A 21,926-nucleotide genomic window follows, 5' to 3' on the forward strand; every position below is an offset into this window, starting at 1 on the left:
GCATTCACAGGAGGAAGGTGTGGAGGACTCTAAGTGAGAAATCGCGAGTGTGTCACCACCCAACTTCAGAGTTCTGTCTAGCCTAATTATGTAATGAGTGAGAGGTACTAGGAGGTCTGAAAAAGAAGTGGAGGTGGTGTTTAGCCAAGTTTCAGTGAGAATGATAATGGCTAGATCATTGTGTTGGATTAAGTCGAAGATATTGGAGACGTGTTTACTGGTTGATCTGCAATTAAGTCGTAGTGGATTGGGGGTAAAGAGTCTGGGTGATGTTCACGCGGGTGAGGTTGCCAGTATTGCTGCCTCTAAGATTGAGAGGAGGTATTCTGCTCGGGTTGAAAAGGATGGGGTTTATTTGTCTCGGCGTGCTCATGTTAGATTTGGACCTTGTAGGGCAAGAGTTGTGTTGGTCATGGAAATCAAGGGACGCTGGGTGGGACTCAGATCCTCTGTGTTGACAGAGGTGTTGGGTAGGGGAATGGATTTCGAGATAGAGGGGTAAAAGGCTGATCCATGGGGTTACTATCCCTATTGGATGCTTTGGGCCTATTTGCAGAGGTGATGATAGAGCTGATCATGGGGAAAAGATCACTTGAGAGGGCTTTCAGGTCATGTAGCTCAGAAGTGATAAGGTGCAACTGTAGAGATATGTCATTAAGGCGCCCAGCCAAATCTGAGTGTTGGGCGAGGGGTGGAGGGTGAGAGGAGGAAGCGAGGGGCAACAGAGGGCCTCTGTATATGCCTGTGGAGAGAAACGTTGCCAGAACCCTAGTCCAGCCTGTGGCAAAGTTATAGGTTTGGGGGAAGGAACATTGTCTGTTAATCGAGAAGACTGTGGGGCTTGAGGGATCCTCTCAGCTCGAGAGTCATCCTGTATCGGCCTGACCATCAGTGAGGAGATTGAGCCCATAGAACCGCCCACCAGCTGAGAGGGTGATCTAGTGGGTTGACAAAAACTGATAGGAGACAAGACAGCTCTGGAATCCGCAAAAGGAGGTGAGTGGTTAGGGGAGAGTGGAGTATTCACACCTGTTAAAAGGGGAGTTCTGGTTAGATTCAGCTGAGATGTGGTGGTAGGGTAAGGGTCAGTGGAATTGTTGTAAACCGCTTTTCTGAGATTTGGATAAAAATTGGCCATTTTAACTAGGTTGAGATTAGAGGCTTGGATTAAGATGATAGCATTATTGTACAGGGTGGTAGGGGTGGTGGCTTTGACAGTGGACAAGGGAGACGTTGTAAGTTTAAGGGCATGTGAAGTTTTCTTAGAACCTGGTATTCGAAGCATGGAGTGGAGCACAGTTCACTAGCAGGCCCATTTTCTGGGATTGAAGATGAGGTCATTAACCAGAGTTCCTTTGTTGGTGCAGAAGCACAAGTACAGCAAAAGCAATACAGGATCACTCACCCACACACATGCATAAAGAACTAGTACAACAAAGGCTGCAGCAGTACAAGCTTCCAATACACACACATACACAAAGTAAGACAGACACAACTATACACACACAGATAAAGCAAAGACAACAGCAAGGTCAACTTTCAGAATCCCAGGGACAGAAATCTTATTCAGCAGTGAGGGTTATAGAACCTTGGGTGCCTACCCACTTTACTGGTGTGACATATTTTCTTGTGACTAAACCTAGCCTTTTTAGATCTTCTACTTGAGCGCATGAAGGGTAATGCCTAACTTTCACAATGGCCAACTTTCACAATGGCCATTGATTCTAAAAAGCAGCAATAGTTCGGTACAACACATCAGAATATTATTTCATTTCAGCGATTCCTTTTAGTAATTACAACATGTGCATTTTGCATTTTAGATCTACAACTCCTCCCACAAGTCATTCAAGGTACAAAAAAGAATAAACAAATAAATTATTTCTGAAGACTGCACATGGAAGTGCATTTTTATTAATATATTGGTGTATAAGGTAGATGGGATTTGTTTCTAAACTATGGACAGGAGGAGTGAAGGAGAACAGTGGATCCTCCACCTGGACAGGTAGGGTGAGATACGGACACAGGTAGGAGAAAATTGAGATAAACCATGCAGCAACATGAAGCTGAGAGATGGCACATGGATGGGGGCAAGAATGGGGTGAAGCTTAGAGAGGGGCAAAGGAAAACAAAACTGTGAACCGATCACCAAAACGGGAAATGGGGAGGGATGAGTTGAACAGAGGGGGGAGTGATGTTTAATGGGGAACAAACATTCAGCAGGGGACAAGAGGGCTTGCAAAATTTAGACTTAGCTTCCTGGTTAAGGCACTGTTCTTAAAGAATCTGAATGAGGTTAGCAGGGGACATAATAAGGAGAGGTGTGTAGACAACTAAGCAACTTGATGGGGGAGAGGTGTGAAAGAAAACAGACGAGGAACACACAACTTTGCAACTCGAAATTAGGATTGGAAGCTGATCTGGTTAAGGAGGAAGAAACCAGGGGACAGAGTACCATGCATGACAAACGAGTAGAGGGATCCAACATGGTAAGGGAGTGGTAAAAGGTGAGATAGGCGACTGAACACCAGGATGTCGGTGGCAGAGAAACACACAGAGTCAAGAGGAAGGAGATACAGAAAAGGCACAGTGTGAATGGGGTAACAGGACAGATGTGTCAGTGTTTGCATCCAGAGATTGGCCCTCTTTATACCCATGAATGTCAGCGACCCCTGACTTGCACCTTGATAAGCCTGCCACAGCCTTTGCAACCCCTGGCCCCAAAGGTGGGAAAAACAGTGCCAGGAACACAGGGGGCTACTAGTCCTTACAGATGTTGGTTGAGGCTTCACTTTTGTTTTGTTTTCTGTAATTTTTTTATTACACAAATAGTGAATACTAATATAATATTCACACAAAAAACTGAGCACAATTAGATGGAATATGACCCCCCCCCCCCACACACACACACACCCATGGCAATGGAGGCACGCAAAGCATGCTTTAACATGTATTTTGTGTGCATGCTTGCGGGTGACAGTGTGTTTATGTGAGACAGTGTGTGTTTGGGTGAATGTGGGTATATGTATAAGTGTGTGAGTGAAAGTAAAGGTCAAATGGTGTGTGATGTGGCTTGTGGTGTCGTTTCTGCTACCCGTAGCATTTGCTAGAGCCCGTAGGAATTGCTCACAGGACTCAGATTTTGAACATAACTTGTTAGATATGACAAAAAGATTTGCAAACAGAGGTTATGACAAGAAAACAGTAACACAAGCCATTTGTAAAGCCAAACGAATGAAACGCATTGATACATTGAAACATAAATCAGACAACAGTCAAGAGTGTAAATCACCAAAGATTAGATTGATTACTAATTTTGGCATGGGTAGCCATAAACTATATTCTATTATAGACAAATATTGGCACCTTTTGAAACATGATAAGGATATTTCTTCCTTTTTAACTGAGAGACTTTCTTTAACATTTAGAAAGGGTATTACATTGGCGAATATTGTTAGTCCAAGCTATCCACGACCGATATCTACAGGTAACTGGTTAACAGATAAACGGACAGGTTTCTATTACTGTGGAAGGTGTAGCTCATGCAGATGGGCATGCAAAAAGATCCAGGATTTTGAATATAACAATACTGGTAAATATACTATTAAGTCAATTATTACCTGTGATACTACTTTTGTAGTTTATGTTATTGTTTGTACATGTAAAAAGATTTATGTGGGGAGTACTGTGAGAAGACTTAAAGACAGAATGATTGAACATTTTCGTGCATTAAAAAACGGGGATACCAGATACCCTATTGCTGCCCACATTGTACAGAACTGTCATGAAAGAGATAAACATCAATTTATGTATCATGGTATTGAACATGTTACAATGGGTACGCGTGGTGGCAACAGAGTACTCAAATTAAGACGCAGTGAGGCTAGATGGATAATGAAACTTAGAGCGGTTGAAGACGGTCTTAATTTGGATTCGGAGTTACAGTATTTCTTAGGGGATTGAACTGAACAATATGTAGAAATTAACTTGTTATCTGACTATTATATAAACCTTTCGAAAGATATGTAACTTATATGCTAACTCACGTTTTATTCTTGTTCCGATTACTGAATGCAAATCGGCCAGTGTATTGATTATGTAGCTGGGTACTGATATTGAATGTATATAGATGATTATGATTTTTGTGATGTAGAACTAGATAAGGTTCCTAATAGTTTGAATTGGTGTATTATATATATAGAATATTCATAAGATACATTGTTCTGTTTAATAATAATGTCTGATAAGATATGATTGAAGCTGTTATATGAAGCTATATGGTTAATATTGATGCAATTAATATCAGTGCACATTTTTACTCTATCCATTTCTCTTTCACTGTCCTCCTTTTTTTCCTTAAATTAACTTTTGGAAGTGGTGCACTTTTCTATATTCTCGTTTATAATATGAGAATACAGAGACAAGGGTGTAGGAACCCCGATAAAGGTATACAAGTCCGGCAACTACTTAGATTACTTTGCGTGGCTTAGATGCTTAGTGCGAGACAATTGCTTTTGAACTCACTGGGTCGAATGAGCTATCAACAATATTCAAGCCGATATGCTTGTCATTTAAATTTCCCATCTGACGATATTTGTAATTTTACCCTCATAATCTGGAGGGTCAGACTGTTTTTGTGCGGACATATTAGATGAATTAATATAAGAAAGATTTATAACCGAGCAACAACTTGGCGCATGATTATAAAAGAGACATAGGACTAACTCTACGCTGTAATATAACATTAAATTTAAGACAGCAGTGTAAATAGGGATATTATTAAATATGTATACTTACTAAATATAGCTTGCACTAAGGTTACAGGGAACATTAGGAATTTTCATGGAGCACGTTTATGACATAATATTTGCATTGATAACTGGGCTAAATTTCATCCAGTTATCGAAGTACTCTATTTACGTACTAATAATTTATTTCGATACAATTTGAACAACTAGGTAGTCATAATTATTGATTACAAGAGATTTAGCCTTTACAACATGGCGCTCACGGTTGTAAGTCCATGCATAATCATTTAAATATGGCGCCCATTGGGAACGCGAACGCGAATGCCGGGAAATATATGAGGCGATACCGTGGACAACAGACAGGTAAACGCTTGTACCTATATTAACGTGGGCTATTCTGAAGAGCTATATTGCTCCCATATATAGTTTTTCTACACGTACTCGTGTAATAAACAAATGCGTTCTGTAATAATATTATCAACTTAATATATTTTCACCTATTACTGTAGGAGCACTCTGTATTAACTTTCAACGTTCCCGTAATCATTCTTTGGTACAGGTACTCGTGGTCTTGGCTATTTAGATCTATTATACCGTCGCTCAAAGGATATTTCGTTTATTGTTCCAGGTACACGTACTCCTGTATCCAGTTACCACATATGCTGTATTTCGTTTGACGTTCCTTTCGGAGAGGATTAACGTGTATGAAGATAGGTGAGGAAATACATGTGAATTTATCCTTTCAGCCATTTATGTACGTAGCAATGTATCTCAACTACTATAAAGATGTACTGCACATCATTACTGGCATTAGGCACCTTTTGTTTATAATTACAATTATTATTACTAAATATTAGCAGTTCATGGACGTAGTAATGCATCCAAACTACTAAAAAGATGTACTGCACATCATTACTGGCATTAGGCACTTTGTGTTTATAAATATAATCTTTTTACTAAATATGAGATTTACTAGGACAGTATACCTTTGTTCCAGGTTCTTCTAACTTGTCTCAACGAATTATTGAATACTTTGAATTATTGTTTATGGCAAGACTAAATTGCGACTGAGGTAATACTTCACTATTTACTAAGTGCGTAAATGGTACGTTTGGGATTACTTTAATTCTGTACTCCCTTCTTTTACCAATTAGGGTATATATTCATTTTTCACCTGGGTGATTTTTGATCTTTTCCATTCTTATGGGCATTTTGGTAGCCTCCTGATTTGACTTGATAAGCATCACATACCCTTTCGGTGATTTCGGTAATGGGTAATTTAATAACTAGTAATTGGACTGGTTGATACAATTAATATTGTAAATTTGTTTGGGTTTCAGCCCTAATGAAGTCTGTTGATGCAGAGATTAGCATCAGACGAGACACGTGTTGGCTGAAAGACAATTAAGAATTGGATTGAAGAATAATACCATTAAAAGAGATTGGAATACCAGATTGGTGGATTTTTCTTATTAATGGATATTCCTGTTGCAAGAAAGACATTACTCCTGCACTTGAGCAGAACTGAACATTATACCTGGTTGGCGGATTCATGCCTTATTACTTACAATTGTGGAGCTCAGAGAGATATTGTTTTGGGTGTGTGATGTGGCTTGTGGTGTCGTTTCTGCTACCCGTAGCATTTTGGCGTATAAATGTCCATGCTTATACCACTACTGAAATCAAATGGGTGACCTGGAGAAATGCCAGAATGAGCAGCTGATGGGTAGTGAGGGGCTAAGAAGATGCAAATTACTGGGAGATGGGCGGGGGGGACTACAAGTACATGAGTATCTGATTAGAGTCACAAGAAGTAGCACAGTTGTTGGAGGGACTAAAAAGGGACATAAGTAGCAGGAACAGGAGGAAGTGATAGGGAGATAAGAAGCTGTGCAGGAAGGAAGCCGCAGACAAGTATCTGGGAAATGGTCACTTCAGAGTGCAGCAATGAACTGCCATGCAAATGTTTTATTTCAAGGAAATGAAATCAAGATCTAGAATAAAAATGATCGATGTGATATGCTTTTGCAAACATGCACTACCACATTATGGCTTCAATAGAAGCTCTCGTTTATACAGCAAGGACAAGTAATTCAATTTCCAATCACAGGCCACATCTGAAATAATTGTCACCTAGTGATGCATAATGAGACTGAACAAAAGGTTAAACAAATCTCACTCAATGCAATCAACAGATTAACACCCATAAATGGCTCCTGGGTTGTCTAAATCATTTCATTATCTACCCAGAAAGTAATTATTGCAGTAAGCAAACTCATAATGAGTATTGTTCACATGTAATGAAAGAAAACGTACCTTTCACAAACTATTTCCTAATAATTCACAATATTATAAGACAACGGATACCTTCATTTCCTCAGCATCTTGGAGCCTGGTCAGATGTTCCTTCTCTTTATCCATGAATGAGACTTCATGCATCTTTTCTGTCAGAGTATAAATAAAAAAGAAAATGAGCAAACATTCATGATATTAACTATAAACATATGTTGTTTATTAGGACACATTTATAGTTAGCACCGTCATGCAACGTCGAACACAATCTTTGTACTTCTAACAGATAGGATATCTTTCGGCCTCTCCGCTTTCTACTGTAATGCGCTCAGCAGTGTATCCTATGTAATTCCTTTAAATGTTATCTATGCCGCTCACTCTGAAGGTTTTCTATAATATCCTTTATGTCTCCACTGCTAGCCCAAGTTGGCCCTAGAATGTTTCACGTCATGCCACTTTTTTCCCATCATAATATGGGTAAGACCAAGCACCCCGGGCTGACCCAGACTCAAACATCAGATCAGCCTAATCTGTTCAGAATGATAAAAGCAAATCCTGCAGTCTGAGCTCTGGACTGCCTTTACCTCAAAGGCCTCCCTCCACAGAACAGACAGTAGCAACCGGTGTTGTCACCAGCCGCTCTGCAATCCAAGTTGCAGCCCCATGGAACAAAATCAATCATTTTTAAATCCCACAAGAGTCGCTTTCTGCTTCTCCCTGTTTATCTACTGCTGGCTTCACCATGTCAAACTGAAAGTCGGGAGCAGATGTACGTCAGGCTATGCACCTTTGTATAGCGCTCTTATCTCCTATGACAGTATCCAAGTGGATCACATGTGGGAGGGTGGCAGTCCCCCTAGGAGAATTTATTTAAAAAGATAAGGCTTCAGCTTCTTGAGGAACTGAAGTAATGAAGTGGCTCTGATGTGCTGTGTGAGTTTGTTACATACTTTGGGAGGGACGTAGGAAAAGGTGCAACCTCCTGGTCTCTTTGTGTATGCGGGGTACCTGTGCTAATGAGAATCCACCTGAGCGGAGGTGTGTGGATGGTTGAAAGATGTGTATGCGGCTGTCAAGGTAGGTGGAGCCTATGTTCTGTAGTGATTTGCAGGTGTGTGCGACGAGTTTGAACTGAGTGTGTTTGTATATGGGGAACCAGTGAAGGTCCTTGAGGTATGGATTGATGTGGGTGTGGCATGGTAGATTGAGGATGAGTCTTGCTGCAGCATTTTAGATGGTTTGGAGCCTGTTCAGGAGCTGTTTCTTAATTCCTCCATAGAATGTGTTTCCATAGTCAAGTCTGCTGGTTATAATGACCTGTGTAACAGTTTTGCTGGTAATCTCTAGTAGCCACTTGAAGAGTTTTCGCAGCATCCTCAGGATGTGGAAAAAGGTGGTGTTCGCTGCGTTTACCAGGGCCATCATGTCGAGTTTGTCAACTAGGAGGATTCCTAAGTTTCTGGCGTGGGTGGTGGGAGTTGGTGTGGAATCAAGATCTGCATTGCCACCAGGTGGAACCTCAAGTAGAGGTCTTCCTTCAGAAAATCACAACTTTGGTCTTGTCTCATTTGAGCTTGAAACAGTTGGATCTCATCCAGGTGGCTACTGTCGTCATGCAGGTGGCGAAGTTGATTTTTGTCATGGGAATCTTGTCCATCAGTTGAGTGTCATCTGCATAGGAAAAAATGTTGGTGCCATACGATCCTAAGATTTCGGCCACTGGGGTCATGGAGATGTTAAATTTGGGCAGAGAGATGATCCTTGGGGTACTCCACAAATGAGGTTTCTAGCTTGCAACATGTAGTGTGTTAAGATGACTTTGTGTTCTTCCCGTTAGGAAGGAGCAGATCCGCTTGAAAGCGGGTCCTTGAATGCCTGTCTTGTGTAGCCCTCTAATCAGGGTGAAGGGGAAGACTGTGTTGAATGCCGCTTATAGGTTGAGCAAGAAGAGAGCCACTGTTTTTCCTTGGTAAAGGATCTCCCTGATCTTGTTGGTTGCCGATATGAGGGCAGCCTCAGTGCTGTGATTGGGTCTGAAGCCTGATCGAGTAGTGTCCATGAGTTGAATATGTAAAGGTAGTGGGCGAGTTGCTTGTTGGTGGCTTTCTCCATGAACTTGGACGGGTAAGGTAATGGGGAGATAGGACAGTAGTTCGCTAACTGAATGGGGTCTGTTAAAGGTTTCTATAGAAGTGTATTGACTGCTGCGGGTTTCCAGGCCTCTGGGAATGATAGTGTTGATGGAGGTGTTCAGGATGCGACTTAGTACTTTGCTGATCGCAAAGGCACCCATGTTTAAGATGTGGTAGGGGCAGTAGGCCCATCGTGGCCCCAAAGTGGATGGCTCCCATGATGTTGGATGTCTCTTCTGTGGTGACTGTTTTCCATGTAGTCTGAACACTTCCAAGGTTTTTTGTGGGTAGGCTGCAGGAGAGGCAGATGGAGCTGAGCGATGACGTTTGTTATCAATGTTGTTGCTCATTAATTCCCATTTTTGTTCAATAGGTCTTGGGAGGGTGTGTTGGGAGGCCCATCTGAAATGGATCCGAAAGTAATGTTCTGTTCTGTTCTAAGAGCAACACACAATTACCCAACAAGTTAGATCCCAACACTTGAAAATGATCTCCATTTTCCTAATCTGTGATTCACACACATATAAACACACCAACAACCTCCCCCACCTCAGGAGGTAGGAGAGTTCATATGGTTTTGAAAATGGGATTTAATGGAGAACTCCAAAATGGGAGGACATCTGCGGATCCAAAGAAAATAAATCATATGAAGAACTTAAAGAGGAGTGTCCCTTAAAGGACAGACAAATGTTTAAATATCTTCAATTGACACATGCCCTCAGTTGGCACAAAAAGAGCAGCTGAAGTTAAAGGAGATATCCCCCCTGGAAAATAAAGTACTGACAGTACCCCCTAAATTAAAAGCTATATAACAGGTTTATATCAATATTGATGTACAATTCACGAGCTGAGATAGGGCTATTAAGGGTGAAATGTGAATGAGGCCTTAGCCCACTGAAGGACGAACACTGGGACGAGTCGAAATGGCCACCAAGAAAAGTAGTGATCAAGACAAATTTTCACCTGATATAGATTAAATTATTACACCACTTAGATCATAAAAGTGTGGGTCCACACAATTGAGTCAATACAGTCAGATACAGGTCTGAGAGGATGTTGTTGAAGAAAAAGTTTCTTCTTTACATAATGAAAATACCTCACACTTTCTAAATATTGGTGTTAAATGGGGGCCCAACGTACACAAGCAATCGAGACACAAAAAGAATGGGACCACAAAATTATGTTGCTGGGAGTAAGAGGAATACAATCACCCTCAACATATCAAAAGCTACTTTGTGACATGGGCTTGGTTGTAGCCAGATGAAACATAGCAATACAGTGTGGAGGAAGCAGGGTCCACAATGGTAGAGATTCTGTGTGGAGGGAGCGAGGTCCACAATGGTGGAGAATGGTTAAGTTATAAGGGATGGGGCATGCCTGCTGACAAGGAAATTTACAAGAACACGGAGTGCTACAGGAAATTTCAGAAAATATGGGCACAGTGGCGTAAGGTACATAACTTGGAATGAATGAGTCAAGATAGCTACTGATGGAATGAAAACATGGGAATAAAGTATGATAAAGGGTGGTTGTAGTCAATTGCGATCGAACAACAGAACAGAAATCTATGGGGCTTACTGAGAATGCTTTCCAAGCAAAACGAATTTTGGGCAGGTAAGATTGTATGGTTGTGATGGTACAACATCAAAGAAAATGGCTGGTCAACACTGATTAACAGAACATTTATGCACAGTACAAGTCTTAGTTGCATGACAGTTGGACTTTGTGAATTCACTCTAGGAAGTCACACAAAGGGAGTGGAGGTTTGCCCTGCATACCCTGATGGCCCATCACCAGGCTCATAGGCCATCCTGAGGAAGAGTAGTGAGAGAAGCTGACACTTGCACCTAAATAGGGCTGTGACTGTCCCCGCCTAAAGAAGTTTCCACCCCCTGTAGTGTGGCCAGAACCAGGGTAAGGAAGGGTTTTGTACAACTAGAAAGACCTTTCTTTGAATTCTCCCTACCTCAAAGGCCAAAATGAGACCTCTGACACCATATACTCGGAACACTTCTTGACTGAGAGCATTCTGCCAGGTAGAAGAGCTGTTGTGCTGCCAGGAGGGACTGACGCTATGCGGTTTGCTTTGCTGTGTTGGCCTACTGATTCAGTCCAGTGAGGGAGTGGTCTAGACTTGGCTCTCTACATCATGCTTCCTAACGTTTCTTGAGCTGAGCTTACCACCTGTTGGAAGTCTCAGGGCCATCAAAGACTTCACCTCTAGCACCTGGGCTTCGCTGTTGAGAGCCCTACTTTTCAAGTGGTGCCAAATCCAGTTCCTGGGTCATTGGAGGTGAGCTTCAGTACTACAAGAAGAAAATGATGTTGATCAACTTCGGAACTCGGACTATCTGCAACTTTGATGCTGCACAGCTGCCTGCACAGATTCTGTCTTGCCTCCTTGACGCAGCGACTTGCAATGGAGGCTCAGATGATGCTGCAGCACCTCTCATGGACCACCGCTGCTGATGTCTTGAGCATCACACCACCCATGACGGTGATACACCACTCCAACACCACAGCTATAACCTAGTGGTTTGACCTGCAATGTATCATCGGCGAGGTCCAGCAGTAAGGAACAGAGGGTCATCTCAGCAACTACTGCATCTCCTCCCCTACACCCCGCAATGTCCTCGGGTGTCAGCGACTCCACACCGCCACCAGGAACCAACCTCTCACTTGCTTCAGTGATGCCTCACTTCCTTCGTGCAACACACAGTCCTAGAGTGCTGATGACCTGCAAAGCAGTAAGGAATCGATGTGGTACTTGCCTCCCCGACACCTCACCTCCCCTGCGTCTTGCATCGTCTTTGCTTTCCTACACCTACAAGGTACTATACCGAGGTCTGCTTGACTCCCGACGCTGGTCCTTGCTCCATCGACGTTGGGCTAACTTTGTGGAGTCCTCAACATCAGGCGCAAACAGATAGGCCCATTGGAGTTATTGTTTTCTAAGAGCCATAACTTTATTGAATATTACAAATCTTGTATCTTGACTTGTGTACGTTGGATATTTGTAATTTTGGTCTTGTTTTACTCAGATGAATATTGGCTATTTTGCTGGTGCTTCTGTGGTGGTACTGTGTGTGTATGCACACATACTTTACACATTGTCTCTTTAGTTTAGCCTGACGGCTCTGTGCCAAGCTTACAAGGGGTTAGCACAGGTTATTCTCAGTGTGTAACTTACTTACCCTGACTAGGATTGTTGTTCCTGCTTGGCCAGAGTGCATACTCTGCCAACCAGAAACCGCTATTTCTAATACTCACAAATTAATTTTGCACAGCCCCCGGCAAAGACAGTGTAACATGCATAAAAACACTTCAAGATGAGTTCAAGCCCACCTTTGAGACAGCCGAACTCCTAATATTAAACCGACTTAGACATTCTCCTTAATACAGGTCTCTTCCATCTACCCACCATTAACATATATCCCAAGACCAGGTGGATGCACCCTGCTTCATGTGGATAAACCTAACAAAATGGAGGAGACCTAGCAATCAAACACAAAAAACATGAAACTGAATAGTAACAGATCCCCCAATTTTCACCTCCTTGAATCTAATATAATTTACGATCGATCCAACACAGAAGAACTCAATCTGTTTTCAAAACATCTTCTCCTCACTGGATCAAAACTGATCCATCTCAGAGCATTTCAATGATATTGTCTCTTCCAGGTTTCTACACTACTCAACCAATAGTTTCTAAGAAATTTCCATATCCAAAAATTAACAAAACATCACTTACCTCAAAACAACACGAAATGTGATCCTAACTTGAATCCCTGTAGGCCCACAATAAGGGCATTACCTTTACTTATTTTCCAGAAACCTCAGCAACCAAGACAAATCTATCAAACTAAATAGGGCAACCCATCATTTACCACCATTCCAGACAATTCTTTAAGACTGTACATAAAAGGCTAGGCAAAGCTAAATAAAATTACAAGAAGATACATGAAAGCCATTTATATGAAGCATCTCTTAAGGTCAAAGCAAGTGATAGTGACATTGTGCAATTTACCAATTATCTCACTAACTACTATACTATATATTAGGGCCAGCCTAAAGAACAACAAAGGACTGTTGCCTCTCACACAAACACTACTAGAGACACATTTTGTGCAATGGTACACCAATTAACTTAACACTGCCAGTTGGACAATCAGGGAACCAGGAATGACTTGGAGATAAAAATCAGCTTATTGAAACTCTACAGGCATTGAAAATATCTAAAAAAGGTATCAACAAATATTCCTCAGCACCCGAGGATACTTTAAAAACAGATCTGTGTCACCTTGGCTGTCTCCAATGCTCTCTTCCAGAAATTTTGATAACCAAACTAAAATAATTGAATATTCCATGCTCAGCCCATAATGCAAAGAACATTGCTGACATGGTTTTCAGGAAGATACTATAAATACATAAGCAGCCACAGAGAAACAAAATCTGCCTCCTTTTGAAACATATCACAAAGATGCGCCACAAAATGGGCATCCTTCAAAAACTAAACAGCCAAAAATATAGCACCACTAATCCTTAAAATCAATCAACTCCTGCTTACAAGAAGGAACATTCCATCTGCTCTAAAAACTGGGTAATTCACACCCATTCTAAAAAACTAAACTAGATCACAAGGACTTTCAAAATTAAACCTCCAATTCTTACTTCAAATCATCGCTCCTCCTAATATCTCACTTTGTTCAGATGATTCCATTCCAGCGAACCTGCTAAAATCTTGTACCAAACATACAGTGCCACACATCCTCAAAATCATCAGCTTCTCCCTACATGAGGGGATGTTACATATCATTTCTAACATCTGTCTACTAAATATCCTAAACTAGATCACATGGACTCTCACAATTGGAAATTAGGAGCCTATTTAGATGGCAGAGAGTTGCTCATCTAAGCCACTGGGTGGTGGAGGCCTCGCCTGCAACACTGGGGCAGACCTCAAGCACTATCTTAAGTTGGTTGCTGCAACAACCATCTTTTTATAATGAAAGGTGCTTTTGCAGACAATGTGGGAATCAATGCCATACGATGACCCTGTAGCCAATAGGTTGCAGTCTCTGAATGACCACTGGCAGAGGCTTCACCGGCAAACAATTAGCTGTTCCTCAGCCTCTAAATAAGTCTGGGGGAATTGTCAAAGCAGGAGAACCACAAGTGGTTCTGCCATCTCACCAAGATCTAAGTGACCCTTTTAGTCCCAAAACATTTGCTGCTAGAAAAATACAACTTCCTCCACACGCCTCCACAAGTGAGACGGTCAACCACATGCAATTGGTTTTCCACTTCAAATGCATCAGGAATAACCGCTCTTTTGGAGGGCATCAAAGGGTACAAGAGAGTATCACTGATTAAAGCATTTAAACTGCTCAAGGCATTGCTGCAGAATCGGTCTGCAAACATGGCGCCAAAAACCACGCGAGGAGGCAAAGGCAAAGCTCTGGAGGAACAGCAAACACCTGCACACGTGCAGGACCAGGAGAGAGATGGGGATAAGGAGCCCAGAAAAGAAATGGAGGAGAAAACCCAAGGTGAGGAGAGCGGGGTAAAAAAAAAGACTAACGTTAGTACTGTACACAATACAAGGGGGAAAAAATACGGTAACAAACTCTGGGACAAATACTAACAGCATAACGGGGTTCTTCTCTCCAGTAACCCAGATTGAAGCTGCTAAGAAAATTACAGCTATGGATGACCCCCCGGGAAGTAAGAACCAAATTCTTGGAGATGTGGGATTAGAGCAGTCAAAAGGCCCAGCAGTAACTTTGTCCAAAAAGAATGATATAACAGGGGGCGCTACAGGGGGGCCTACTCAGTGGAGTGAGATGGTAGAAACAGATACGGGGATCGTATCAGAAAATATGAACATTGGAGCTTTAGCTCAAAACACTGGTGGGCCCCCTAATACTGAAGTAATGATTGAGCCTCCAGGAAAAGGATCGGAGAGGCAAAAAGAAAAACAAAAAAAATTATGTAACAGCAACGAAATCATTAATTCAAGAGATTATTGTAAGTAGTAGCTCCAGTGCCCCCATTGTTCTTAGCTGTCCCGAAGAAGCTACTGAACACTTTTACTCTGTCACTGATGGCTCAGAGGAATCAGAAGATACTCCATCGGAGGTAGAGGAGCTAGAGCAGAGTGAAAATAGAGATTCACCAGATTTAAGCTTTATCTCTAGCTCAGAGGCAAGGAGAGGATCTTCACGAGAAAGAGAGACTGTCATAAGAAAGAAGAGACTATCACGTAGACAGAGGGACACGCATTCTCAAGAAAAAGCCGGGACCAGTCAAAAGTCACCAAGCGGGTTGAACTCTGAATTAGCGCTAAAATGGGATTATTCAGCCACTCGAAATGTCTATTCAGAACAACCCTTACAGGAGAGGGGCCCTAGAGATTCTAGGGAGACCTCCTCACTTCAGCTTATCCTTGGGTCAATTAAGCAGGTGCAGGAGGAAATTAAGGCAGAGGGGAAAAAGAATAGATTGGCAAATAAAAACTTACAGGGAGCGATCCGGAAAGTGGCCAAAATATGCACGGATACGAACGTTAGAGTGGCCCAGCTCGAGGAAAGGGTTAGCACACTTGAAGATAATCGAGATAAAGATTCTACAGCTAAGAGTGGCGGTGAAAAATTGATGACTGACGTACAATGGAAGCTAAAAGAGTTGGAGAACCAGCAACGTCGCAATAATCTTCGGGTCCTGGGCATTGAGGAAAAAGTGGAAGGAGATGATATGAAGGCCTTTATACTGAAATTGATGAAAGGAGCTTTCCCAGAACTCAGCCATTGGGACTGGGAGAAAGAAATCCAAAGGGTACATATATTCCCAATCATGGCAAAAAAGAATCATCAAACATCACAAGATGGGAGCCTCAGACCCCGAGCAATTTTAATTTACTTTGGGAATTTTCTTTTGAGAGAAGAGGTATATTCTAAGGCACAGCCTTACTCTAAACGATCATTTGAGACCCACTCTTTCTTTACCACTCCGGACTTTTGTCACTCTACAGTTGAGAGGCAGTGGGGATTACGTGAATTGATTGAGCCGTGTCATCAAATGGGACTTCTGGCTTACTTAATGAACCCCGCTAGACTCAAAATCATGTATAAGAACACTACCAGGGTTTTCACCTCAGAAATCCAAGCGAGAGAGTACATGGACTCATTAAAATCAGATACTGGAGCAAAAATTGGATGATTAACCGATTAGAAGTATCTCATTTAAATCCATAGTCTAATTGATAGAATGTCACTGGATAGGGCAGAGGTAGTAAAATCAGTAGTAGTATTGTCAGGTTGGTGGATATAAATGTATAGATAAACACTAGGTGATTTTTTGGGTGATGGAGGGAACGCAACTGCCAGACACTATCACAGAGGCCATAAGCCTACTTGCCTTGTTGGGTGGAGATAGGGGTGGGGGGAGGGTTGAGAGGGGAGGGGGGGGAGGGGGGGTAGGGGGTGGCACAGGGGTGAAAAACGGGGAAAAAATCATCATCAGAATAAAAATGAAATCAGATATGGTTATAATGGGAAGGAAACGTAGATGCCAATGGGGAAGGGGAGGTGGTATAGTGAACAGAATAGAGATTAAAAAAAAGAACTTTTATGCGTATAGTTACAATTAATGTTTGTGGGTTAAATGATGCAAGAAAAAGAAGGGATCTGAGAGAATATTTTAAAACATTGCAGGCCGATTTAATTTGTCTTCAGGAGACACACATTGAGATATCGCAAAAGCTTCTTTTGGAACAATTGGGCTATAACTTAATGGCCTGTACGACCCAGGGCACAAGTACACGTGGGGTAGCGATACTGACATGAGGAAATACTGTTAGGCTGAAAAAAAAACTTGGCTGAATGTCAAATACAAAATTTTAATTTCACATTATGCTCTATTTACGCACCTACAGTTGATGACCCGGAGGCCCTAATTCATATAAATACACAGTTGACCAATTGGCTGCTCCCGATTATAATGTGCGGTGACCTTAATATTAATGGCCTTGACGGGCTGTGGCAGAATAATCCGAGCAGGTTCAAAGGCAGAAAGAAAAAAAGCCATAGAGCTTTGGTTAATCTTATGATGGATAATGGACTAGTCGATACTTGGGAGCAGTTAATGGGAGGGGGAGGCAGCACATACTACTCGGCACCCCATAAAAGTCTAGCACAGTTAGATTACTTTTTGATCTCTCCCTTGTTTCTGTCAATAGTAAAAATCAAAAAGCTACCAAGGTTGATGTCAGATCATAACCCACTTTCCTTGGAAGTCTCTCTACTAAATTTACGTAAAAGTATAACCTCATGGACATTTGAGAGAGCATTACTCCAGGATGTAGAATATATTGCCCACATGGAAACTTGGCTAAAAGAGTTTTTGGAACATAATAGAGGCTCGGCACCACCTTCAATAGTCTGGGACGCAATGAAGGCTGGTATAAGGGGAGAAACTTTAAGCTATTCTCTCAGATGTAGAAAACTGCAAAAAGAAGCAATAGAGAAGAAGATAAAGGTGGTAGTAAGCCTAGAGGAAGAACTGGTAAATATTATAAGGGCCAAAGGAGATGTGACAGGGTTCATACAAAATTTAGCCCAGGCTAAAGCAGCAGTTGGTGAAGTTTACGCGGCAAATGCAGCGGGAAAGTATTTGGCAAGGAGGGAAGAGCTATATGAATACAGCGAACAAGTTGGAAGGATTTTAGCGATAAGAACTCGACAGGCAGCTACTAGGGGGCAGATAACAGAAATGATTACAGAGGCAGGGGCAGTAGTTAAAAGTCCAAAAGAAATATGTTCAGTATTCCAAAACTTTTACAAAAAATTATATAGCCAGGAGGGAGAAGAACCAGAAGGGGGGGAAATGGAGAGTTATCTTGAGACGGCTTCACTAGATAAAATTACTGAGGAAGACAAGAATATGTTGGAGGTAAATTTTACCCGAGAAGAAATATTAATGGCTTTTACGGGTTTGCCGTCGGGCAAGGCTGTAGGACCTGATTTAATACCACTAGAATTCTATAGGAAATTCTTCTTAATTCTAGAAGGTGATATTAATATGCTCATGGTCTCAATTTAGAATGGAGCTGAGCCACCAGAGTCCTGGGGAGAAGCGTCAATGGTGGTTTTCCTAAAGAAGAATAACATTTCTACTGATCCCGGGTCATACAGACCGATCAGCTTGATGAATAGTGACACTAAGGCTTATTCTAAAGTAATGGCTAACAGGCTGAGTTTGGTAATAGGCAAGGTGGTGTCCCCTCGTCAGCATGGGTTCATCCCAGGTAGGGGGACAGTGATCATATTAGAAGGGTCTTTACTCTGTTTGATGGAACGGCAGCCTCACAAGACCCTATGTCCTTAATATTACTGGCCGCTGAAAAAGCATTCGATAGGGTCTCGTGGGGTTTCCTGTGGGAAACAATGAGTAAACTCAATTTTGGGAAGAGGTGTTTAAGCAGGTTAAAAGCTCTATATAGATGTCCGACTATAAGGGTGAGAGTAGCGGGGGAACAGAGCAAAATTATAAAAATTGAGCGGGGAACCAGACAGGGATGTCCCTGCTCCCCGCTGCTCTTTGCTTTTTATATAGATTCTTTTATAAGACACATAGAAATAAACATGGATGTCTGCCCAATTGTTCTGAATGGGTATGAGACCAAAATTCTGGGATATGCAGATGATTTGGCAATCACATCATCAGCTCCAGTAACAGCGTTAGAGGAAATAGAGAAAGAGGCAAAAAGATATGGGCTCCTGTCAGGATATAAACTAAATCAGGCAAAAACACAGATAGTTGTAAATCAATTTGTTAAGATAAATGACGAGAGAGTAGTAGAATCGGCTGTCTATCTGGGTGTCATGATAACTTCTAACCTATCCAAGGTGGTCGAGGAAAATCTGGTCCAGGTGATCAGAAAGGCTAAACTAGATCTGGATAGGATGGACAATTTACATTTAACAATAATTGGACGTAGCAATGTTATCAACATGCTATTCCTCCCCAAAATCTTATACTTCTTCCGAACAATCCCTTTAATATTTAATAACAAGTGGTTTAAGGAAATTGATGGGATCTGCAACCGATTCATATGGGCAAAGGGCAGAACCCGGAGGGCCATAAAGTTTATGGCGCTCTCTAAGGAACGGGGAGGTTTGGCTGTGCCAGACTTTAAGAGTTACTACCTGGCAGCAGCTCTGCATTATCTCAGAGGACTCTTAGGGGGAAGTACGAAGGATATTTGGAGAGATGGGGGTGCTAGCCCGGACATATATGACTTATTGGTTCGGGACTCTAATAAGGGATTGCTCACATTTAAGGAGCTAAACTACTATAAGAGAACAAAGTTTAAGGTCTTCAGTGCTGCTATATTAGTTTGGTCTACTGTTCGGAAGAAGATTAAGCTAGGGAGAATGAATTTTTACACCCCTCTATATAAAAATGAACTCCTTCCGGAGGTTTTCCATGATCAAGTGATGAAGCATTGGGATAAATCTGGGGTAGGCACAATAGGAGATATTATGGATGATTCAGGTCTAATTTCTTTTGAAAGGGCAAGTCAACTATACAAGTTAGACCTTAGAGATTTTTTAAAATACTTGCAGATAAGGTCAGTAATACAAAGGAAATTGGTAGAGAATTGCAATTTCAAGAGAAACGATTTGATGGAATTCATTCAAAATGAGAAGGGATGCTCAATCTCACAACTGTATGGGGCATTGTGTCAATATAATGATGATGATAGGATAAAATCTTTTGACAAATGGAGAACAAAACTAAATTTAGTCGGAAATGAGGGGGAAAAAATCATTAAAGTTTACAAATTCTATTGTTAAAGTGGCAAACTTACAGGTACAATGCTATAAAACTTTTTATGAACTGTATTATACACCGCACAGAATAGCACGTTGGGGTGGAACTGATGGGATAACCTGCCCGAGATGCCAAAGCCTGGAGGCTGATACAATTCACATGTTTGCATCATGTTCTAATTTAGATCCTCTTAAACATGCGATTGTAACATTCCTTAATGATGAACTGAGGATCTCTGTTAGGCTAACAAATGTGGTCATGATTTTGGGGGTAGGTAATGATGTACAGGACATACCGCATCAAGAATTTATATTCATTGCAATGGCCTTAGTTAGACTTTGCATAGCTACTTTATGGAAGGATCCTAATCCTCCGTCATTTCACCAATGGCTTTCAAGAATGCTAGCTATGTACACTCTGGAAAAAGCTTTATACGAACAAAAAGGGTGGAAAGCGATGCAGATTGGTAAACTGATCTGGGCACCGGTTGAGCAATGGAAACTGAAATTAGAGGGGAATACATAAAAAGATATTTTTATAAAGATAGGAAAACAGCCTGTATTACTTAAACTGGTTATGAATTTAATAATATTATAAACTGGCTTTTTTCTGTTGCTAGCCCTTCTAATTTCATCCTTTTCTTTTTCTTTGGTAAATCTTTCTCTGCTAATATTTTGCATTGTATTATGTGTTTGGAGAAATGTAAATGTTTATGATGAGCATTGGCTGTATGTTATAAATATATGGAATGGAATAATCGTTACAATTGTATTATCTGATGATGAATAAAGAAAAAAAAGAAAAAAGGAATTAGCAGCCATCCAAATGCTGGATGACAATCTAAAAACAATGGATGTAAGTTAGGCATATGTTCTAGTGCTGCTTGACCGGTTTGCATCATTTAATATATGTGGTCACAAGACAAGTCTTAGCATCCTATTCTATGGAATTGGGATTGAGAGATGGATCATAGACTGATTAAAAATAAAAATAGACTTCTAAATATCATCTAGCCTTCCTATTAATCCATATAGATTCAGTCTTTACATTGAACATCTTGGTCAATTTCTTCAAGTAAAACAGTTCACCATTAACCAATGTGCTGCAACGCCCAACCTTACCTAGAAAATATCCAGATCATCAAAAATAAGCCTGAAAATATTCCCGGACAACCTTCTGATCTTAGTGAGCTCCCTAAAAGTGAACATGCTAAGAAAAAAACCCTCCTCTGCTTTTCTGTACCGCCACCGCCACCGTAGTCAAATAATGATCACAACTGCTATCATGCCATCTATAAAATTGCGGGGTGTCATTACCGAAAGCTATGGTTCACTAAATGGTCAAATTAATGATGACTGCCTCCTCTCAACTACTTCTACTGTCCCTCGAGCTGTCTTCAGAACAGTGATTAAGGCACCAGTCTTCTCACAACTATCAAGCCTGCTTTAGTGCTCCTTAAAATTAATCTGCATGAAGCAATCAGCCTTATTGGATATATCGATGTATTCTGAGTGACCTTCACTAGCTGTCCATGGGAGCCGAAATCAACTTGAAATTGACATAAATTAAACATAAATCCCCATCTTGACCTAACCAACCATCTAAAAAAGCACCTCAGGAGGAAAATAGAGCTTCAATTAGAAACGAAAAACTCTCAAACTCTGAATCAGGCTTCTCCTGCAAAGGATACAAATCTGGAATCACACACCTAAAGAACTCACTCTCAACCCAAATCTACTAAATTTCCAAAAAGATTTTATTTTATAGCCCGCCTTTTCAGAATGTACTTAGTGGGCTAGCATAAGCTATTTTTCTATACATTGTTGTCTGTAACTGTCACTTGTGAGGTGCTGCCCATTTGGCTAAGTGAATGCTATATAAATAGCCATAAAAATGCTTCAATTACAAGCAATATCAGTCTAAA

The 21,926-nt window shown here is 41.3% G+C and overlaps 1 protein-coding gene across 1 annotated transcript in view; it reads right to left on the reverse strand.

Moving 5' to 3' along the window:
- The window catches only part of KIF5C (kinesin family member 5C), a 548,720-nt gene that overhangs the window by 193,099 nt on the left and 333,695 nt on the right, over nt 1-21,926 (reverse strand). The window contains exon 18 of the mRNA XM_086957253.1: nt 7,113-7,189. Coding sequence (XP_086813379.1) covers nt 7,113-7,189 — 77 coding nt within the window. The remainder of the gene's footprint in view (nt 1-7,112; nt 7,190-21,926) is intronic.

The sequence above is a fragment of the Lissotriton vulgaris genome, chromosome 2_1, assembly GCF_964263255.1.
Source record: "Lissotriton vulgaris chromosome 2_1, aLisVul1.2, whole genome shotgun sequence".
NCBI classification, from domain to species: Eukaryota; Metazoa; Chordata; class Amphibia; order Caudata; family Salamandridae; genus Lissotriton; species Lissotriton vulgaris.